This window comes from Cydia pomonella, chromosome 4 (genome assembly GCF_033807575.1).
Source record: "Cydia pomonella isolate Wapato2018A chromosome 4, ilCydPomo1, whole genome shotgun sequence".
Taxonomy (NCBI): Eukaryota; Metazoa; Arthropoda; class Insecta; order Lepidoptera; family Tortricidae; genus Cydia; species Cydia pomonella.
In genome coordinates, this window is record NC_084706.1 from 16,949,718 (window position 1) to 16,973,876 (window position 24,159).

The 24,159-nt window shown below is 37.4% G+C and overlaps 1 protein-coding gene across 2 annotated transcripts in view; it reads right to left on the reverse strand.

Moving 5' to 3' along the window:
- LOC133517187 (protein O-mannosyl-transferase Tmtc3) overlaps positions 1 to 24,159 on the reverse strand; it is a 215,209-nt gene that overhangs the window by 48,639 nt on the left and 142,411 nt on the right. For both annotated transcript variants that reach the window (XM_061850389.1, XM_061850388.1), the window contains exon 2: positions 21,467 to 21,603. In XM_061850389.1, coding sequence (XP_061706373.1) covers positions 21,467 to 21,603 — 137 coding nt within the window. The remainder of the gene's footprint in view (positions 1 to 21,466; positions 21,604 to 24,159) is intronic.

Genomic DNA, 24,159 nt, shown 5'->3' on the forward strand with positions numbered 1-24,159 from the left:
TTTTGCTATGGGCCACCGTTTACGAGTTATTTACGAAAAAATTGCCAAAATTGGCTTAAACCCAAATTATTTCCCCGGATTTTCCTTCGTTTGGTTGCCTTTTAGGTCGGGTAAAGGAGTCCCGCATGTTATACCCAAGTCCCGCAATTTGATTGCAAATGTACCGCAAATCTGTGCGCCTTAGTTGGCAACCCTAGTTGCACTATATCGTATTATGAAATCGTTAAGATTAAAAATTGAATTACTGAAATGTTAAACCAAAAAGTATGTCGATTTAATATCAGGGTACAAAAGCGGCCGAAAGTTTGGTACGATATTGTAAAGTATGGCCGAGGAATGCGTTGAGATTGGTTGGAATCACATTTTAAAAATGTGACGATATATGAATTATTTAAAACAAAATTTTCACTCCTGTGGAAAATTGTTAAAACAGTTTCTGAACAAATATAAGTAATGATTTTATCACACAGAAAAGCAGTTTGAACTATAAAATTTGGTTCTATAATAGCCCTAATCGGTATGACATGAACCGAATGGTGTATGACGCAATGAACGAAGCAGGAGATAACTACGCGCTACGCAACGTAGCGTTTAGCGCGTAGCACACATTTTCAAGACAGACTACCTATTCAGGAGGCCGACAGTGTTATTCAAACTTTTAAAACTGTCAGGCGTATTCTGATTTTAATAACAGGTTATAAATTCGATCAGATCCATAATGAATCCAGATCTGATACATAACCTGTTACTGAAATCAGAATACACCTGTGTATCAAACATTTTTAAAAGCGCTCGTAGCGCCCTCTCGTTAACATTCACTCTGCTTAATGCTTTGAGCAGCATAGGCTGCGTCGTGGCGTTCGTTTTAATGTATATGTTACCGTAAAAACCCGTTTCTAGTGAAAAAGCGTTTTCCCTTTCCGAATCGCCTCAGTGGAAACGCGTTTTCGTTTAGTTAAAACTAGTTTTCCGGAAGTCCTCAGTGATAACTATATTTAACTGGGTTTTTTCAGTCAAAACCAGTTTTGTGAAGTCAAGTCAAGCCTTGGTGAAAACTAGTTTTGACTCAAAAGACACTGGACAAGTGCGAGTCGGACTCGCCCACCGTGGGTTCCGTAAATTAACAAATACGGCTTTTAGATTTTTCTCTTCTGGAAAAATTAGTCAAAGTTTAAAAAAATCTTCAAAAAGGTTTGGTCACCCATACAATTATGATCGAGCATACCGTTGCTTAACATCGACGATTGTTTTCAGATTTTTCCCTATACATACTTGTAGTTTAAGACGGTATTATTTCATAGTTCTAGGTCAATGGAAAGTACCCTATAAATTTTGATTTCTTTGAGAGTGTCGAAATATAAGTGTTTTGCAGCATAAACGACCGTATATTATTCTTACGTTAACTTAGAAGTTTGATTATTTCATAGAGTCAAGGGACTGTAGACCTGAGTATAAGGTATTAAACTCGATACTTCCACGCGTTCTCGAGATAAAGGGGGGGTACGGAACGCTAAAAAAGCTTTTTTTATAAATTAACATATAACATCGCAGGCCGTTACCGCGGCACGCTCGCTTCACACATCATGCTCTTTGTTTTTAACTTTGCCAGAATAACCTGAAAACCAACGTTCGGAAACCGGTCAAATTTCCAAACCGTTATCATGTACTTGGCGCAAAAACTTTTAATTTCGGTTTCGTTCATAAGACCGTTACTTTTAAACCAGTTTTTAGGAGACCATTTCCATAAAGTTTTTGTCAGATTAGCCGGTTTAAAACAATAAAACCCGGTTACTTCCTATAAGGGTTTACGCGGCACACCACTTGGCCAGACGAACGTCTCGTCGCTCGTCGAATAAACCGGTTTATTTAGGTTATAATAAATAAATGAATATTATAGGACTAAGTAAGCTCAATAAGGCTTGTGTTGCGGGTACTTAGACAACCATATATATAATATATACATATTTATAAATACATATATACGTAGAAAACATCCATGACTCATGAACAAACATCCATGCTCATCACACTAATAAATGCCCTTACCAGGATTTGAACCCGGGACCATCGGGTTCATAGGCAGGGTCAGTACCCACTAGGCCAGACTGGTCATCAAAACAAAGAATAAAGTTCTTAAAACGTTCGCGTTCTTATGAAAGTTCGGAGTAAAACCAAAGTAACAACGCAACATGCATGCAACGCGCATGTAACTCCTCTGGAGTTGCAGGCGTTCATAGGCTACGGATACTGCTTATCATCAGGCGGGCCGTATGCTTGTTTGCCACCGACGTGGTAGTATAAAAGGTAAGTATAAAAAAAAAGTAAAAACGCGTATTACCTAGTCAAAACTAGCTTTAACCAAAATTAATTTTTAACATTATCATCATCATCCTGCCCTTTTCCCAACTTCATTTGGGGTCGGGCCTTCTTGTGCGTCTGCACCAGGAAACTCTGTCCCGTGTTGTCAATGGTGGCATGTTTTGCGTCTTTAGGTCTCTTTTGACAGTGGACCACCAGGAAGCTGGAGGTCTGCCCCTTGCTCTTTGTTTGGTGGTGATATTGAGATATAGATATAGTTGTCGTCCCGTCTCATCACATGATCGTGCCATCGGAGTCTGCCCTCTGAGTTTTTCAGTTGCAGGTGGTTTCCTTGAAGGATCCTCGTACGTACTCGTTCCGCACTCTATCTAAGCGCGTTAGGTGCCGCTGCCCAACGAAGCATTTTCATCTCCGCTGTATGAAGTTGCTGCTCATGTTTCTTCAAGGCGGACTAGCATTCAGAGCCATACAGCATAGCTGGTCTGACGACAGTTTTAAATACTTTGCCTTTGTTTTTGATAGGCATTTTGGGGTCACAAAGTACCCTAGTCAACTAAAATTAATTTTTAAAAATTAGTGGAAACCAGTTTTCACCCAGGCACTGCGAAAACTACATTTAACTGAAAAATTCCAGTTAAAACTAGTTATCACCAAAGCGTTTCAGAATATAGTTATAGGTACTGTGAAAACGAGTTTCACCAAGGCGTTACGATAAACTAGTTTTAATTAGGGTTTTTACGGTAGCATATATACTTAATGGCTTGCTAGAATAATTACTTTAACCATACGAGAATAACGGCAAGTAGACATTTCTAATTTTTCAAAGAAATAACGCGTGAACATTCCAAGAAAATAATGTATTGTTAGAATGATAAGATAACAAAGGAAGACGCGTCAAAGAAGACAAATGAAAGCCGCCACGCCCAGAGCACACGGCTCGCTCTCACACATAAAATTCGCTGTAAAATAGCATAAAAGTGTTTCATCGTAAAAATACTTTGGTAGGTACGTAAAATTACACAGCATTATAAGTGAAAACTTTAAGGTATAATATCGCATTTAAATTAAAGTCAAATAAGTCTTCACCTTAATTTAAATGCGAAACTGTAGGTAATTGATTTGAAGAATAATAAATTTAAAAATGTACATTTTCATCGCCAGAGCGCCTTTATTTAAGAAAACCAATTTTTCGGCTTCTTTAAATTTCATTTTTTTCGGTTATGATGCCGTATACATACATTTTTTTTTAAATAGCCTACATTGTGTCCCACTGCTGGGCAAAGGCCTCCCCTGTTTTCCGCCACTCGTCACGGCTTTGTGCATGTTCCCACCAGTCGCCACGAAATGAGTCCAGGTCGTCACGCCATCTCGTTTTTGGCCTTCCTCTGCCTCGGGTGATCTGTGGTGCCCATTCGGTCGCTATTTTGGCCCATCTGTCCGGGTGCATCCTACAGATGTGCCCCGCCCAATCCCATTTGAGCTTGGCGGCCTTCACACCCACATCTGCGATACCTGTTTTGGAGCGCATCTCTGTGTTCCTTATCCGATCGATTCTACGGACTCCAAGTATGCTGCGCTCCATTGCTCGCTGGCAAATCTTGAGTCGGGACTTTTGAGCTTCTGTTAATGACCAAGTTTGGGCGCCGTAGGTTAAGATAGGCAGGATACACATGTCGAAAAGTTTGCGTTTTAGTGTTACATACATACACTGTGTTTTTTAAAACTCCGTTAACTTCAGGGTATGGCTAAGTATATTTAAGGAAACTGAATGGCATAGTTAATTTTCATTTCTTTTATTTACTTTTTTTTTGTAAAAAGTAATTAACACATAACATACATAACAATCCAGTGGTAGCAGCATGGTTCCATTTTTATCACTTGTTACTATGCGCGTCACTTTCGCGCTTACATACTTGATACATAAATGATAAAGAGCCCACAGCCAACCTACCATTGATGACCATCTTAGCCCTACATGTTATAATATAGGCATGCTATTTAACTTAAGCAAAAAATTGAATACTTTGACGTAATATCATTTCAAACATCGATCGTCCGAGATAGATACTTACGTTTAGTAGCAAATGCATAAACTCTTACTAAACACTAATCGATATGTAAATAAGCCTTAAGGCAAGTGTACACTGTACACGTTCATAGGGACCTGATTAGATATAAAAATATTTTTATTATCTCCGAAATGGAGTTAATTAGAATACCGGTGTCTTTGTGAACTTACTTTAAGGTAATGCACCCTTAAAATTAAGGGAGTTTAGAAAAAACACCGTGTATATTAAATAGAATAGATCAAATCAAATTTCTGTTATCCTGCGACGACGAGAGCCATAAAAGAACGCAATGTCTGGAGTTACAATTACAAAATAAATGAAACGCAATCCGCTTTGATCGTTTCATTTCATGTACTTTCGACATTATTTACTTGTTGATATTTAACTTTTACCTTTTGACATTTCAGCTGGTGACCGATTAAGCAGCTAATTGTTTATACAAGGTCGGGGTTGGAACAACATGTTTTTTAAATATTTAATATTAGGTGACAATTATACACAGATCAACCTATCCCCAAATTAACTGCCCTTAACGGGATTCGAACCAGGTTAAGATGTTTCCCAGTTCCTCTAAACAAGGCAGAATAATGGATACGCCCACAAAGGTTCTTTTCCCTTTCAGACATTACGGAACCCTTAATAGTGCAAAAGCCGAATTAATAATCAGTGTTTACCAGCTTTGTTTAGCAGCGGAACAAAGCGCATATAAATCTGACATCATCTGGGTTGCATTAGTCCATTTTCAGGACGAGTAGAGCTTTGGCGCGGCTCCAGCCATTTGGTCAGGTTTCCGCTTTGAAATAGAATTATACTGAACGTGTGGTGGTTTAGAATAATTACATTTTATGAACGTACCTAAACCGATTATAGTTAAAACAGATTAATCAATGTCTACAAGTAAATGATTTCGTTCATTGTGAGAGTGAGTGAGTATAACAAACAAACCTAAATGTCGATGTTTAATGTGAAACTATGTCGTTTGACGTGGTATTATATTATTGGTAGCAGCTGACTTAAAGCGATGGAGATAATGAAATAGGTGCTCACGACTTTACAAACGTGTGGTGCACATCAGGTCGACTACCTACTGATAAAAAATACTCTCAGGCATCAAATTCGCCTTCGACTAAAGGATGACTCAGCCTAGACCGGCCCGTGCCCGGGCCGAGGCGTCCGACACGTCATTTTCTATGAGGGCTGATCGGTGATCACGATCATGTGGTGCTTTCCATAGTAAACGAAGTGCCGAAAGTACCGGCCCGGTCTAGCTTGAGTCATCCTTAAGCGTCAAACGTAGGCCACTCGCCTTTTTGACTTCTCTTATAAAACTGCTACATATAATAGGTACTATAAGTTAACCCATCCGAATCTAACCTCCGTACCTCAAGTAATACGACCTATAGGGGAAGTCCGGGAGACTTGACCAGAGGGGAGACTTGAACCATTTAACTTAAAAAAAGTACCAAGATCAAATCAGTTATTCTATCAGCACTCCAATTTAACCTAACGATTCCTGTGGGGACATGACGCATCTATGCTAAAATAGAAATATTTTGATTTTGACACTTTATTGATTCAAGTCTTCCACCTGGGCAAGTAACTCGGATTTCTCCTACATATTTATTCAATTTTCAAATGCAGACATCATTTGGATTAAAGTAATTTGAGACTTAGCTCTACATCTAAAACCTCTGGTTTGTTGGTTAGACATGTGAGCCTCAGTTTTTCACCGACGTCATACAACCGCCCAAATTGCCTCGGCCCTTTGTCTTATCGTCGTATGTGAGTAATTAATTACGTTTCGTAATTAATTTACTCATAATGGCTGCATTGTCGATGCGAAATAATTAAGCCATTCGTTAATTAAAAGTAGCTTCGCGTCGTTATCCGTATTACTGATTTTTAGGAGTAAAGGGTGAATATAATGCGTTGCTCGTGTAATAATATCCAATGTAATATATTGTTACAGACTTATCACATTTGTCGGAAGCTACCAAAATTATTATTTATTTACACTTTATTGCACAACTTTACAAAAAGAATACAAATGGCGGATTTAACGCCTTGAGGCATTCTCTACCAGTCAACCATTGGGCTAAACAGAAATAGTTTGGTGCAGGATTGTAGAGTTGATATGAAAATAGACACAAGACGAGACTACTATAATACTATACTGAGGCAAATATACATTTTAAATATACCTACATATACTACAACTAATTCCCAGAATTGACGAAAGCGACTGCCATCTGACCTTCCAACCAAGAGGGTAAACTAGGCCTTATTGGGATTAGTCCAGTTTCCTCACGATGTTTTCCTTCACCGAAAAGCGACTGGTAAATATCAAATGATATTTCGTACATAAGTTCCGAAAAACTCATTGGTACGAGCCGGGGTTTGAACCCGTGACCTCCGGATTCCAAGTTGCACGCTCTTACCGCTAAGCCACCAGCGCTTACTTACTTACCTACATAAATATATATATATATATATATATATATATATAAATAAACATACATATATAAATAAACATACATATATATAATAATTATAAATATATTGTTTTGTTTTCAAGCGACGTACCCACTGTAAGGATCATTATTTATAAATAGCTTATATTTTGACTATTCTTCCTTCTATTTATGACAAGCTTATAAAAGAGTATCAAGTGACTCTTACTTGTCTGGTTCCCGCAATTTTGAATTGTTATAAAAAGGCGGATAAGTGGTGACAAGAGGTCAGTTCGAGTACGGACAAGCTATAGTGAATACATCTTCGAATATTTATTGTAAATTGGTTATTATCATGTTTGTAAAAAATAAATAAAGTTAAAATATTGGTATAAGTATTTGTTTTCATAATCAACCCGGTGGTGGTATTATACTACACATACAACAGAGATCTGTACCCCTAGTGTAAATATTTTCGACAGCGAAACGTGACGTACGCGTTTGCGTTAAGTGTCATTTTGTATGAGATTTTTGACTTTCTAAAACGTCCCGCTTGGCGCGCTGTTCAAAAACCCATACAAAATGAGAGTTAACGGAAACGCGTACGTCACGTTTCGCTATCGACTAAAATTACACTAGGGGTACTGATCTCTGATGATTATGTAACCGTGATTTTCAATTTTAGTTCGGGCTTGCTCATGAAATTGCAGGTACATTTATTATTTATTACTATCAAACATTGACTATGCTCATGCCAGTTTCAAACTGACAGTATTATACTCGTATATAGCATAAGGCTATTTGCGACGTGTGTGCAGCTCCCGTGCTCTCGTGGGTATGAATTTAAAAGTAATTCCATTATAAGTTTGAAGTTTCCTGCAAATTACCCAACTTCCAAATAATGTGGGAGATGGAAACTTAATGATAGCATGCGTTTAAACGCAACGAACTATCTGGTAAATGCAAGTTAATGCATTTGACTTATAATAGGATAAGTTTGGTAAAGCTAAGGTAAGTTTGGAGTGGTGCGAGGCCAAACGTGTATATAAAAGCGCAAATCGAATTTGAGTCAAACGGTTGGAGGTAAACCAATTACCTTCCGTTTGCCCTGCAAAACTTTTTAATTCAAGGCACAATTTCCTTAAGCAGGTAACATTTCAGGGTTGCCACATTACAATTGTCTACATTATTTTTTTGTCTTGAAATAAAACTATGACCAGGGCCGGATTTAGGGGAGGGCAACCGGGGCTACAGCCCCGGGCCTCCACAAAAGAGGGGCCCCCACAATAGAGACTTACCATTTTATTTTGAAAAAAATTTGGGGCCAGGGGGCCTCCACTCCTTTATTGCCCGAGGCCTCCAGACCTCTAAATCCGGCATTGACTATGACTATGAGACTATGTTTTATAAGGTGTAGTAAATTTAGACTATTTGTGACTACTCGTGTTATGGCGAAGGAATCATCCGTAAGCCAGCTAAATGAATGTGAATAATCCTTCCCTAATGCAAAGTACTCTCGCGGGACCATACGTATTCTGAGCGTGTGTTTACATTCAGGTATTAGTTGAACAGGTATGATTACCGATATGGATAGCTGTGGCTTTTTCTGTTAATGGTATCCTGTTAAAAAAATTGATTGTCATGCTCGATAGGGAGAAACCTCAGATCATAGAAAGTACTAGATGGCTGACGGAGGCGTGGCGCATGTCGCCGCGACATGGCCACATCGTGGCCATACCGGCCCGCCATAAGACAGTAGCAAATTAGCTGTCATTGAACAATGTGCGCGTCAATTTTATTGAAATGCCGAATTATAGCGTTATTTTGTGTCGAAATAGGAGTGCATCCAAAAACTATAAGGATCATGGAGTTACATAGTACATTTTTTTTTCACGTATTAGTCAATAAAACCACACATTTTAACAAATAAATCCAGTGACATATGATTTTTCTGAGTCAGACCATGTTGTCATACAAACGCGTGGCAATTTGTCTATGCATTCTACATTGACGCTTTGGCATGGAAAACTATTTGTAGTGTCCTTAGCAACGGCGCAATGCATTAAACCGCTAACGATATTCACAGGGACATTATTGTTTCTTGGTACGACCGCCAACCGCTCCCTTCATTGACGCCGCGAAGTAGAGTGGTGCTCGTGCATATAATTGATCTTTGAGCGTTGTCGATAAAAATGTTTGGATATAGTGTATACACACATTAAAAATAATTACTTTCATACGAAAATAATTATTTTTCAAGTAAAATTTTACAATTATTTTATATGCAGCTAATGTTTAATTTAATACTTATTAATTTGGATTAAAAATCGAAAAAGTAAGCCAAAAAATAAACTGATTTAATTAAGTACAATTGTACAAATGTACAAATGTTTTATTTCAGAAATAAAATAATAACAGTATTACATTTATGCTGGCCCCCAAACTAGGCATAGCCTGTCCTGTGGTGGATAATACGGTTTACAAGTAAAAAAAAAACAATACTACAATTGAAAATAATAATATACAATTATTTAGAGTAAACAATTGAAAAAGAAACGGTGGTGAATGGAATTTACAGAGGTACAGTTTACAGTGAGTCAAAAAAGAAATATGTTCATGATTGCAATTTTTTTCAGTTTCCCGAAAATTCCCAGAATTAACGAAAAATGATGATGATGCTACAGGAAGAGGGCCCTAACTGGTTTACGAGCGAGAAAAGTGTTATTTGTTCGGATCATTTTCAAGAAAAATGTTTCCAGTTACAGTTACAGATAGAATATAAATATGTTTAAAATAATAGTATATTGTATACTTAGTCGATCCAAAAGTTCTATCAGAAAGATTTTTACTGATAATTATGATTACTGTTTCCTTATTATTCGTATATATGATTTAAAAGCTTATTTAATGGTGCATTATACTTACTATATAACATGCTGGAATTGCTTTCAATTGGTAACGAAATATGCTATAATAAACTGAAACTATTTTTTTATGAAGCGCTCGCGTCTAACGACAATCCCAAAGTAAACAATTTAAACAAACATTACATCAAATAATGACTAAAATTTAAACCAATTTGATTAGTTAAGCATAAACAAGCTTTCGCATCATGGTACTTTTTTTTTAAATTAAAAGCTTTGTATTACATTTTATCAGTAAAAACCTTTGTGAGAGAACTTATGGATCAACTAATATACCTTACACGTACCTTTAAATTCTTAGCTCGTAAATAAGGTCAAAAATTTAAAGGAATATAAATTAAGTCTATGGCAATTATTACTTAAAACAAAAATGTCAAAACTCTAAGTTCATGTTCAGAACATGTAAAATATCGATAGCTCTATCGAATTGTCCTCACTCTAGTGCCGCCACTCTAGGCTCCTACACCGCGCGGTTTGGCCAATCACAGCGCGTGAGTTGGTTGTCTGGCCACGCCTTTAATGATGTGGTGGGGGACAGTTGGAGACAGCGAGACCCGTTGAAATTATGCTTCGTTATAAATCTCCTTACTTCTTATATCTATGGGAGAAACGAAACTACTCACAATAAAATTGCAACGTAATATATCATTACTTCCACAGATCTACTGTAGGGACTACGGTCCTCAATTTCTTAAAATCAGCTTAAAGGTAATATTCGGCTAGCGACTGCACAATATTTACTGCTGCAGCGTTTAGGCGGGCGATATCTTGCGTTGCTGCCGTTGCTGCATTACTGTCGAGACTAGACGTTTGATGACGACTATATAGACCAGTATTACTGCTGCAGTCCGAATGTGACCTTAAAGTGAGACTGCCTGCATCAACGCTGGATCTGAAACATTGCAACAGCAATGCTGATGCCTTACTGTTGCAATGTTACACCTTTTTTACGACTCAGTTTGAGCTTTTAGCGATATCGTAAAGTGCTGAGACGCCTGTGACTTAAAAATTGAAGAAACTGTCTTAAATCAGTGTTTCAATGATAATGTGATACTCGCAAGTGTCGATGTTGTGGGCGCGGCTCAATTTTTTATTTTATGGAGCGCTGAAGTAGTGAAGTAGTGAACTTCAGCGCCCAGTACAAGCATAGCAAATGCCACAAGATGAATCTTGTGTCTTAAAAAAATAATTCGAATATAGCTCTGTGTAAAGTAGTACAATTCCTTGGGTTGGTGCGGCGGCATTGAGCATTTTTTAAACTTCATTTATTATTGTCTACCGTGATTATTATCAACGGTACTTAATATTTAATATCTAGTCTCCGTTTTTTCTTACGTGTATCTAATTTTTTATAATAATATAAGTGTGTTTTTAGAGTGGCAAAAATGTTTTTGGAATGTTTTTTAGTAAGATCAACTATGCAACTATTTACTCTAAAATACAAGAAGTAATAAGCTAGCCTCTTGTATTCATGACATACTTTCATCAGTCATTATAATTCTCATTATTACTCACTTCTTAAGAGTGCATTTGCCCCATAGTTGCAATTGTCCCATAGTTGCAATTGTCCCATAGTTGCAATCGTCCCATAGTTGCAATGAGCCCACAGTAGCAATTGACCCGGCTGACCTTATGTGTACATTTTTTTGTGTTCCCTTTTTATGTCTGTTTTTTTTTTCTGTTTCGTTGGCGTATGTGCCGCCACTATCATAGTTTTCAGTCAGGTCCGTCCTGAAAACCAGCGCCGAAGATTGCCGCGGCATTATGCTGTGGGGATCCTATTTTAGCGTCCAATGTTTTTTTGTCCTTCTTTTTCAAAATGTAATATGTTGTGGCGTTAAATAAATGCATTTTTTTCCTTCTTTATTTTTCTCTTTCTTTCTTTTCATAAAGACCATCGCTGATTAGTTACTGATCAATTATTAATAAGTACGTGTTGTAAAGCCTGACAACAGTTTATTTAACCCCTGAGTTTAACCCTGAGATAGTGTCGCTGCAAACAGTTTACGTATGGCGTACTTCATGTATAGTCGGGGTAGTGGGCATTGGCTTCATGTTGATACTCGTATAATGCCAAAACATTGCTTACAGAGAATTCGGTTCTTTCAATTTACCTATTCGTCAAAATCTGATTCTAAATATTCAATATTTATATATTCTTCGTTTTCTGACTCTGACGAATTCTGATTTTCATCAGATGTTGTGTCGCTTTCAGGACCACCAACCTCGATTATAAAACGTTCAGTCTCCAATTCGATTATAGGACCTTTATTCATATACAATCGTCTTAAATTTTTTTAACATGGTCACAGCAATTGCTCCAATTTTCTTGAGTTACTTCCTATACGATAATAATTTATTAAAATTTTTAATCATTAATGATATAGACTGAATTTTAAATAATTTACATAACTTAACTAAATTCTCATCATTAAAATTAGTTTTATACCTGAAAACTATCTTCAACAAACTTTAGAAAAACCTTATTATCGATAGACACATTTTTAGTTGCCACTTTAGCTTTTACAATGCCCCAAATCATCTCAATAGGATTTAAATCATAGTGATATGGCGGTAATCTTATCACTTTGTGTCCGTATGTGGAGAGAATCGTGTCTATTTCATATATTGGTTCAGGTTTGTGACGTCACAAAATCTCCACCAATCTAGCTTTGGATGCTTTTTGTGGAAAATAAATTTTATTCGAACGCAGCCACTCTGCAATGACATGCTTTCTGTCGCAAGATGTTGGTAGTTTATTAATGCGAAAGGAATGGTATCGGGCATTATCCATAACTATACATGTGGGTTCACTTAGATTAGAAATTAATTTCTGCGTAACCCATTTCTTAAAATTATTTTTATTCATCGAATCATGGTACTCTGCTTTTTTTTCTTTATCATTATATACCAGAAGTGCATTAGGAACAAATCCGGATGGTCCACCGACATGAACAATAATATGTCGTTTCCCTGTTGAAACGGCTTTCGATACTCCAGGTTCATTTTCGCTCTGCCAACATTTGGCGTGGTTCAGAGAAGTATGAATGTAGGTCTCGTACAAATATACTATAGGCATATTTTTATCCCTTACTTCTTGTATTTGATTCAAATAACTTTCACGCCAAACCACAATATCGGAACGCTCCATCAATTTTGAACGTTGGTTTCTGCATTTTTTATATTTGAATCCCATACTGTGCATCAGTTTTCGTAAGTATTCTCTGCTGCCTGTAAATCCAATGTCTTTTTTCAAAGCAGTGAGCAGTTTTGATACTCGGTACTTGTTTTCGCACGGCCCACGCACGCTTGTTTTGCCTTATGGCACATTTATCGAAGTCGTCTATTTGAATTCTCTTTTTGTGTGGGGCTTTGTTTTGCACAGGTGGCAAAGTCAAGATGTCGAAATATTTTTTATCATCGATCTACATAAACCTTAAATGAAATATTAAAGCAAATATTAAAGTTTAAACCAAACTACTAACCAGTTCAATACAACCGCACTATAAAATGTCAATACCAGTCATGTCAACAACCAACTTTAAAACATTGTTTATTGGAATGCTATGTAATCCTTCGTCTTTTTTAAGCTGTAAGTATTTGATTGCATTCACTACAATTTTTTTCGCATCTTTGGAAATTTCTATTGGCATTTTTGTAATAAAACCGTTATGCAAATTTAAAATTCGTCCAAAAACAGTTGTGCTAACTAAGTTATGCCAGATGCGTTTCGGATCACGGAAGTTATGTCATATGGACGGAACCCAAAATACCAACATAATCACCTAAAGTTGTTTATCAGTTAATGAAAGTACTGGCATTTAAAACTGGTAGATGTTTGAAAAGAGATGCTAAATAATATGCAGACGAAGTTTAACAAGCCGGTTCCAACTAGCCAACTTATTTATTTTGGTTTTACCACGACTTTAAAACTAGATCGTAAATAAAAGTAGACCAGATATTTAGTTTAGCACAATACTAGAGAATACAAATAAAATAGCTGTTAAAATATTTTTATAATGTTGGGTTATTGTACAAATTCGAAATTTTATAACAAAAAATATAGATAGGTATTTTAACTATGCTCTTGCACAATTAAATAATAATATACTTGACATGGTTGTAAAACAGTAGGTGTGTTCTTTTATGTATTCAATATGAGTAATTATTGAAAACAGCACACCCTGGGCTCTGAAGCAGCAGCGCAAGAGCACTGCGCCCTCGAGACTCAGGCCAATTTGAACGTACACGGATATCAGAATGACTGACATCTAACTGATGTCATTCAGTTATCGTGCATTTCGCTCGTACTTGTCGTGGCGAGACTCACTATAACTAAATAAACAGCGGCTGTCTAATGCTGCTGGTGGTTTTATGAAATCGATTAAATTGCAAATAATACATACACAATTAGTTACCTAACTATGAGCGTACCCACGCGACGCAATCTGTCCGTTCACATTTGAATTAAAATGGGTTACATCTAAATCCGCATTCCAATTGTTGTAGGTACTAATTTGCACTAACGAAGCGGTCAGACAAACTGTGCTCTAAGGGCAGTATTGCCGGACTCGGATGATAATGAGAGGTAAAATCGTTAATAGGATTATGCTGACAAATTGGATATTGAGCATAAGCCGGGCTAAGGTCGCGGTAGACACAGCAACTAGCGGTAATTAGCAGTAACTAAGGGGATCCGCCGGCGGCCTGATTAAAACTGGCTTTGCCGGCCGCTAGCCGGACTTAGTTATACTCGTAACTGGGCAGAAGTTATTGTTTTCGCAATAATAGGTATACAAAGTAAGGTTGTAGTGCTTATGCAAGCTTAGCACGACATAACAGTAAAAATACTGTTTAAGTCAAGATAATTAAATTTTAATCGTAAATGAATAATCTCTTACTTTATTATTATTACTAATTTAAACCTAAATTGTTTCAGTCAATATCTTTGAACCAAATATAACCTACAACTCATTTAAATTGGTTTCATAATTATTTGCAAGCCAAATAAGTTTTTTTTTTTAATTTATTACACAAAACACAATATACAATGTACCTACATATAATTAAAGTTTCGCCAAACTGCAAAACAGTTTGTTGGCGATGCGCTCCAACTAAACTAAAACAGCAATGCTGTTTAGGTACCATATATCGACAATACAGCTAGTAATCACAATCAAGTAGGCAATCATATTATATATATTATGTAATTTTTGTACATACGAAGAAAGAAGAAAAACTATAAAAATCTATTATTTCTCGTTTTTGAAATGTAATTTTACGAGTACCTATAAAATCTTCAAATATAAAAAGTATCTTAGCTCTTTAATGTCCTATAATGGAATGTCATTCTTTTTCTCCTTTATTTCTTTATTATGTAAGTATTCACATACAATTTTAAACTATAAACACAGTGATAAATTGGTATCACGATTAATATCATGTTTCTGAGTTTGTACATTAATAAAATTGGTTGCATAAATTTTTAGTGCACCTGATGATTCGGGGTTATGCGACGGTTGCCGTGAGAGTTAGAGGTCCAGGTATTCGCCGATGCGCTTTCCCTATCTTATCCTCTGGTAAGGGCCCTAAATATATTCCCTACATCCGAAGAACTGCGCAGGGCACTTCAACAAGCGCACGAACGGATGCAGAAAAGATGGAAGAAGGACCTGGAGAAGTGTCGCTACGGAACTCAAACCATAGAGACACTCCTCCCGTCCTTCAAAGGGTGGCTAGAGAGATCTCAGGATAGGCACACGTGATGATCGGACATGGATGATGCGGTAATTACCTGTGAAAAATAAAGAGGGAGGCCTACCTGGCTTGCCATGGGTGTAGCGCGCCGGATCGCACGGCCCAACACACGTTGAAGAATGCAGTTGTTGGGTTGTAGAGCATCGCACCATGACCGCGGCTCTTGGATTAGGAAGCGTTTCGCTGCGCAACGTCGTAACGACTATGTTGGGCAGCGAAAGGAAATGGAAGGCAGTTGCGTTCTTCTGCGAGATCATCATTTCACACAAGGAAGCGCGGGAAGGGAGCTCGAGAGTAAAGCTGACGCGCATCCTAACCGACGCAGACGGCGAGGAAGAAGACATGGACAATTTGGCGCCCGCCTAAACCCCTAGCAGGGCCAGTGCGCCGTGGGGCCCGCACTACACGACGCTACACGATTGGCTGAGGGTCAAGCGTCTCTTAACTCCCCTTTTCATCGGTGTGGGTACTCTGGCGTAAGATAAGCCAGGGCCGCCAGAAGGAGTCACGGTAGAATCTCAGGCATCCCGCAGCTTCTTCAAAATGGCCAGAAGGGTGAGTGCCGGAGTTGCTTTTTGTGGGTATATCTCCTTTCCTCCTCTCACTAGGAGAGGACGGTTGCAGAAATATTCAAATCCCAAATGACTCCCCAGGCTGGGGAGATCACGTTACGTATTTTACCAATTAGTCAACAAAAAAAAAAATACTATATCAGCTTTTAGATATAAAAGAATATTAAAATTCAGAATTATAACTGTGTGGTTTCACAAATTATTTGGTAAAGATTATTACGGAATTTCAAAAGGTCCCGAAATAAACCTGCAATCAATTAAAATTCGTGCTTTAGAAAATGGTCAACTATAAAAAGTTAAAGATTTTGGGGGTTTAAATAATTGGATGTAAAGGTTTCGGAGCTTATATAGGTAGCCTAATGATTCACTTGAAAAAAAGCATGTTTAGTACGTACTTGTAAAACTTGAGGGTATATACGGTAGACTAGATAGTTATAAGTTAAATCCCGCTAGGTATCGTAAAACGCACAGAGTAGAACGTACGTAACATAACGTTGACTGTAACTAGTACAAAAATATCGCTATGTACGAGAAACTACATATCTGGCCCAAACATCTCATATTTTTTTGAATAAACTTGTAGAAAATATCGCTATAGGCAAGACTCACATAGCATGAAATTTTGCAAATATAAGCTAATGCAGTTATGTGATTTATTGCAGTTAGCGATAATAGGCAGAGCATTCAAAGTATAGGTATCACACACCTTGATAGATCCTTAAATTTGAAATAAGCTCAACCCACATTTGATAGATCCTTAAATTTGAAATAAGCTCAACGCTGTTTTTGGAGCATAAGCGTATAGAAAGAAGGTTCAAAATGGCATTAAAACCTAAAAATCGTTAAAAATCACGATGCAACCATGAGCAACTTTGTATGGAGCCTGTTCGAAAAATCAAGAGAAATGAGAGATACATAGATCATTAGATAGGCATTTCTATGTACTACCTACTTCATTACGTTATATGAGCACTAAGCGGAATTCCATTGCAGAGCTGAGATATTTGTATTTTAGTCGAATTGTCATCATCCTTATTACTCGTACCTAGGCAATGGAGTCCAAATAAGTAAATAAATTGCTGCAGGGGTAGATGTTTGCGCACCGCTGCGAGCGCGGTAAACCATTCGCCGCGCTCGTCCAGCGGTGGACTCTATGGCCTAGGTAAATAATAAGGATGACGATATTTTGACTAAAACACAAATATCTCAGTCCTGCAATGGAATTCCCCTTGGTGCCTATAGAACGAAATGAATTATATTGAAATACCTATCTGATGACCTAATTCTCAACGCTGTTGATTTTTGGCCCATTTTGCTCGCAATCATATTTGTTATAAATATATTTGTTTATATTGTACTTTCTATGTACTTCCCCGTGCCTTAATAGTTTGAGGCACGGAGTTTGAGGTAGTCCTCCATACCAAATTTCATCGAAATTTATTCAGCGGTTTAAGCGTGAAGAGGTAAACGACAGACAGACTTTCGCATTTATAATATGATATTAGTAGAGATTAAGTAGGGATTGGTTGGTATGGTACAAATTTATGATAACAAAATGGATCTATGGATTCTTGTTGTACAATAGGAAACTATTTGTATCTCTTTTCTTGTCATGTATGTTCCTTGGATATTGTTTAGTAATCCTTAGGACATTGTAAGTAGGAACCGCAGTCCACAAGTAGCGCCGATAATGTATAGTTTCATATAAAATGACCAGTATAATACTCTTGAGTGTGTGAGCACGGACCTGGAATAAGGAATCCCACTACAATGATACGATTACGGGAGATCAATATGAGATCCCGTATTACGGTTGGGCTTCCCATAATTAATGCCATTCTTTAGTAAGGTGCTCTACCCCAGAATAACCGTTAGAGGCGGTATTGTGAGCAACTGCTCGGGAGAATAATAATAAATTAATACGCGACATAAGCGGCGGATGGCGTCCTCGTATTGAAATCCTGTAGGATTATCGATTTAATGGTTTGCGACTCGGCTCATTTGATTCGACTTTTGGCTTCGGAAAAATAAAGCAATTACATATTGCGAAACTATCTGTCTCCGATATCCCATCACTCCGGTATTAAACGAGTTTTAAAACAATTTAGAGTTTTTATTAAGTTATTACGTTTCCCATGTTTCGTGAAACTAAAACGACTCTCTAGCGACTATTGTTATGTACCTAATTTTCTCATCCAATTACGATTCTCCTTGTTTCGTAATCTTATTTGCCTGCTACTACCTTTTAGCGTTGTCAGGTCTGAGGCTTAGGCCGGGCTGCTTCGCTTTTCATTAGGATGTATCAACTTAGTAGTAATCTTGTCATAGAAGATGTAATGTCCCAGTAATGACTATGAGTGCTGTGAGGCGTGAGCGTCTCGGCGTGTTTATTCGAATAATAAGAACCCTCTAGTCGACACCCGCACGACACAAAGAGGAGTATCCCCTTGCAGTTTAAATGGGATAGAAACGCATAACTACGTCCCCTTTAACGTCTCAACAGTTTTTAAAATCTATTTTATTTTTGCTCCGCTCGCACTTTTATATCAGATGCAGAACTAAGTTACTGCCGTAGACATTTAATTAATTTAATTATTTAATTAATTAATTTAGGATCACCAACAGACAATACATCAGAGAAAAAATAATCTGTAGCTTACATAACATTAAGGGTAGATGTTTGTCCAATTATAGGTAAACAAACATTTACAGTGCACATACGTAGATTTGAAAAATCTAGGCGGCCAAAAGTCGAATTATTAAAAATCAACATGCTAATAAGCCCTTAATTACTTTATCTAGTAGAGATTTCCTGGGAACCCATCCCCACCTCTTTTGCCTCATTCGGAGTCCGATGCGCGCAGCGACGTACATGCATTGATGAGTAATTAAATTAATAAATTGCGAATTTAATTAAATTAACTAATCGGCCGCCGCTAGCAAATATACGCGATGAGTGTGTCCGAACTTGCTGTGTAACTAATTTGAATAAAAAATAATTACGCTTGCGCCGATCAACTCGTAATCAAATATAGGTGGTCACTCGCAGTGTACGCCTGATACGATTTTCGATTTTATCAATTTCCTCATGCTTAGTAAACGCAAAAAAAAACAAATTCAACGTATTTTAGTGTGGTAAAAGTGATGGATTTTAATAATTGGAGTTCAATCGTACCTAACACCTTTACTGAGGCAAACTTTTGTAGATTTTGGAATACAAAAGCTATTTTGAACTATTTCCAAGTCCGTCCAAGCTATTATTTTTATTTCAAATTTTTATTTATTCATTCAGCATTGTATAACCTATAACAGTTTTTGCCAAGGTTTGCCTAGTGCAAAAAAGGTCAATCGAAGTATTCGAAATTTATAGTGAATAAAGTACAAAAAATGATTTTTTGTTCTAATTTGGTTAAGTACAATTACAGTACAGTTTTTTTACAGAGTCATCCAGTGCCTCTGGTGTATTAGAGGCCACTCGGTTACGGTGAATTTACAGAAAAACTCAAATTGAACTTTTTTTCGCGAAGCAATACAATTATTGCTGCTTGGCGGTACTTAAAAAAAAAAAAACAGAGGCTAACTCTGATTTTCACAAACATCACTTTGTGTTTTTATTTATTCATTAAATATTTTTTATACTTAAATACCCCATATTAAAGAAGATTAAACGCAAAAAAAGTTGTTGGCCACCTAGATTGCTCAAATCTACGTATGTGCGGTGGTGTAAGTGGTTTGCGCCATTTGGGGTAACGGTCACATTACTCAGTAGATGGAAATGAATGCAACATCAGCCAATGTTGCAGTGCATAACACTTATGTTTGAAAAAGTTAAGCCTATTCCACACATTGGCATGGCCACTCAGTAATAATATTAAGTACATGCATTCGTATTTATTCCTTATATGAATATCATCCGGAAACAACGAGCATCCGAAACAAACTTCATCCAATATTTCACAAATACCAAATTACAGGCATCGTCAAAAGTATTCCTAAAAGGTAACAATACGCCACGACCTTTATCAAAGTACTTAACTAAGTATCTAACCAAATGTATCGCGCAACTAAACGTCGGGACGATATGTACACGGCGCAACCGTGCCAATAAAGCTGGCGGCATTACCCCACCGCGGCATGTCATATATCTTTATTATAAGATTTTGGTAGAGAACACACAGGCATTCATCAGACAAAAGATAAAACTTTAATGACAAAATAGTTCGTTTCAATTTACGATATAATCATTTAAACAAGAAGGCTTTCTTACTCGTATTCCTTTGAAAAATGAAACATTCAATATCAATCCATTCTCTCTCGCTCGGATAAAAGAGCGTTTCGAGACATGATTTCTTTTATACACTTTAAGCATGTATTTGTACACTTCGTCTTTGAGTAAACGTGATCCCATCAAAAACATTTTCGTGTAAAATGTTGCCAAGACAAAACCATAAGGCTCGCACTGTCAAAAAGTTATCAGATCTCTTATAGAGCCAAGCTTCTAACTCTACAAGCCCTAACTTCACAAACTCTACACATTAGTCAAAATATATGGCTTGGCCGTTTCGCTACCGTCACATGAGCGTAAGGTGAAAAATTTATTCACTATTCTTTATTTTTTATTATACAATAGGTACTTGTAGTAACGAAACGGCCAAGCCACATATTGACTAAGGTGTAGAGTTTGTGAAGTTAGGTCTTGTAGAGTTAGAAGCTTGGCTCTATAAGGGATCTGATAACTTTTTGACAGTGCGAGTCTTATGGTTTCGTCTTGGCAACATTTTACATGAAAATGTTTTTGATGGGATTTCACTTCTTTTTGTAAGTTGCTTATGACAATCTTCCATCCCCTAATTTAAAGGGTTGGGATGATTTACTATTAAAAATCCTGAAATACATCTTTCATACAATGTGCTTTTTTTACTGATTCCCCATACAAACTTCAGTCCCTTTTTCCCCCTAACGCCCTTGTCCTCCCCCTTTTCACCCTTACGGTCTGATTTTGGGGTTGAAATCTATCTTTTATCCTTCCCCATAACAAAAACTAAATCTGTCATCGGTTATTGATTCCCCATACAAAATTCTACCCCCCCTTTAGGGGCTCAAAACTTCAAGTTTTTGAATTTCATACAATCTAAAGTATGAGAGCTATGCAATTGAAATTTTTATGCTTAATAAGTGCACTATTGACATTATATCCCGAGAATTTTGTATATCTGGTATAATCCAAACCCAAGTTATGAGGGTTCAAAAAACCGACGAAGCGCTTCGAGAAAAGTAGGTAGTGCCCTTGCGCTTCGCTTTGCTCGTCTTGGCGGGGGCACTACCATGCCCCCAGATTTGTAGGCAGTTTAATTATAAGGCTCAGTTTAGCTTACTTGTAGTACAAGACTGTGACCAGGGCATGGAGCAGCAGGTTGACTAGGTGGTACCCCGATGGGCTCAGCCCGTGCACCGCGTAGTTCCATCGGAACGTCAGCACCGTGAGAGGACGGTACGATTTATGTGACTGCTCCTGAAACAATAGAAAATAATCACGGTTAGACTCGCAAGTGAAGTGAGAAAATCTTAGCATGCACCTCGTCAGTAGGCTTAGCTTAGCACGAGAGCGCCGCAAAAGTATTTCACGCTTGATACTTGACTACCTACTCGTATTTCTTTAGCTGTATTAATTAGAAAGTGACGGGTTGTTCATCTCGTATGCGAGATACTCCCGACGAATACGACATTATTTTACAGTTTCATCGACTAGTCGTAAATTGTGACTACGGCGAGTTTGTGGGGCGACTAGAATTGGAGTATACGTTCGTTCATTATACAGAATCCGATACAGCAAGACCAATTAACAGTTTTTATATACAAAAGACTTTTTATTTCGTCACATCAGAGTTAATCCCATAATGAGGTCGACTTGTTCGCCTCACGGAGTAAGGTTGAAAACATCACCATTATTAATTACGAACCCAAAAATATAAATAATAAATACGAAATCTTGTCTAGGATATATTTACCTCAACCGAAAAACAAGGAAAAAAAGAAGATGAAGAAAGATTAACGATACAATATATTTAAAACAGCTATTTATTCAACAAGTTTAAATCTCATGAAACAGCACTCCTGGGGTAAACATCATAAACTAGCATTAATATGCAGCGCTATGACAACATTGACTTTGACGATCACCGATATAATGTTTGTCGAATATTCATATCAGTACTCAACTAAAGTGCCAGGGTAAGTACCGTCCTCTGACACTATTACGACTGTTTTACATATGTAGCAAATATACATAATAAATGCTTTACACCTTCTTGTGCAGCTTGATTAAACTTTACTTTATACATACTGTATATATATATATATATAAAGGCATTTGAAAAACTGAAAAAGATAAAACCGCGCATACAGTTACAACGTAGATGATAACTTGATCAGCCTGTGTCAGTTCACTGCTGGAGCTAGGCCTCTCCCACGACCCGCCACTGCGCTTCTTCATCTTTTCTACGCCGATCCTTGCCCGATGCTTTACTTATATAATCGTTCCGCCAACTGTATACAGGACACCATGCACTGCGTGAGTTGCAACAACCAGTCTACCCCACTGCCCATCGGTAATTAAAACAATTTTAACTTTCACGATTTTTTTACACAGCATTATTTACGAAAACGGGACTTAATCCCGTATAATTCAGTTTTAAGATGTTGATGTCAACTTTATCTAGTCTTCTCCGAGGCCACCGGGACAATGCCGTCTTCGGCAATTGATTCTGCAGTACCCTGCACTATTGCATATGTCGCTGTTGTCGGTAATCTCGACAAATAACCTCGTTTGGGATTTGATCCCGAAGAGAGACTACGAGTAAAGCAAGCTCTCTGTATAATTCGTACTCATTGTATATAAAACTTTTATCGTACCTTTTACGTGATATATTCTACTGCACATTCTCAGGTACTTAACCTGGCAAATGCTTCCAAAACCACTTTTCTAACAGTTTCCAACAATGCTTGCACGCGCTCAAAAATGTCCCTGTCTCATAAACATGATTCATAGACATACAAAATTAGCAAGCGGAACGGCAATATAGGGCTTCTTTAAATGAAATTCCATGTCAGACAGGTAGCTGGCCCATAATGGCGATCATTTATCACTTGCTACAATATAGGAGTGATAAATATTGTTATAACTTTGTGATCCGTTTAAGCCGCTTGGAGTTGTAGTATCGCCACATATATCAGTTGGAGTGAACAAATTGAAGTATTTATGTTCTGTTCGGCACAGTCTAGTGAGTTACAGTTGCCTCATGCATGATTTTTGTTGATTTATGGGCGGAAATTTAGATGATACAGCATAATATATACGGTCAATTTTGCTGTGTGACACCTATGAACCCTTTTAGTAATAAACTGATATTCCTACGTGTCAAATGCAGTAAAAGGCAAATTTATAGTAGTTATTTACCAAAGAAGGATCATTGTAATAATGGAAGGATCTTTATGATTTTTCAGTTGCACCTTAGAAGCATAGAGTTCGCCAGGCTATCTAATTGAAGAATAGAGTAGAATTTAATATTTTAAGAAGCCGACAATTTTTCTTTCCTTTAACCAGACCCAAACGAGAAACCAGTAAGAGTTGCACACCTAATAAGTTTTCAAACCATCCATAAGCTTTCTATCCCTTTAAACCAATATAATGCTTATGCCCAAAGATATATCTTAAGAACTGACCAGTGAACAGCGAAATAGGAAAGGAGTGACGAAAGCCTTTATATCAAAAATAAATGAAGGACATGTTACTTAATTCAATATCCCAGCATCGTCAGGGAGTAAATAAATCATCGCAGTCGTGTAGGTCGTGTAGGCATCTTGCCGTCACTGCGGAAATCATTATAAGACCGTTTATGCGCGCGGCGTCCGCCGGCCGGGGCTTTAGTGGCCACGACAGCTGGCGGAAGGAACGACAGTTTGTGTATTAATTATGGACACGATAATCCAAACTACTTCGGACTCTTATTTTCTGACCTAAGGTCGTGTCGTGTGTTGGGTTGTCAATAAAAATAAAAGTTCTTGTATT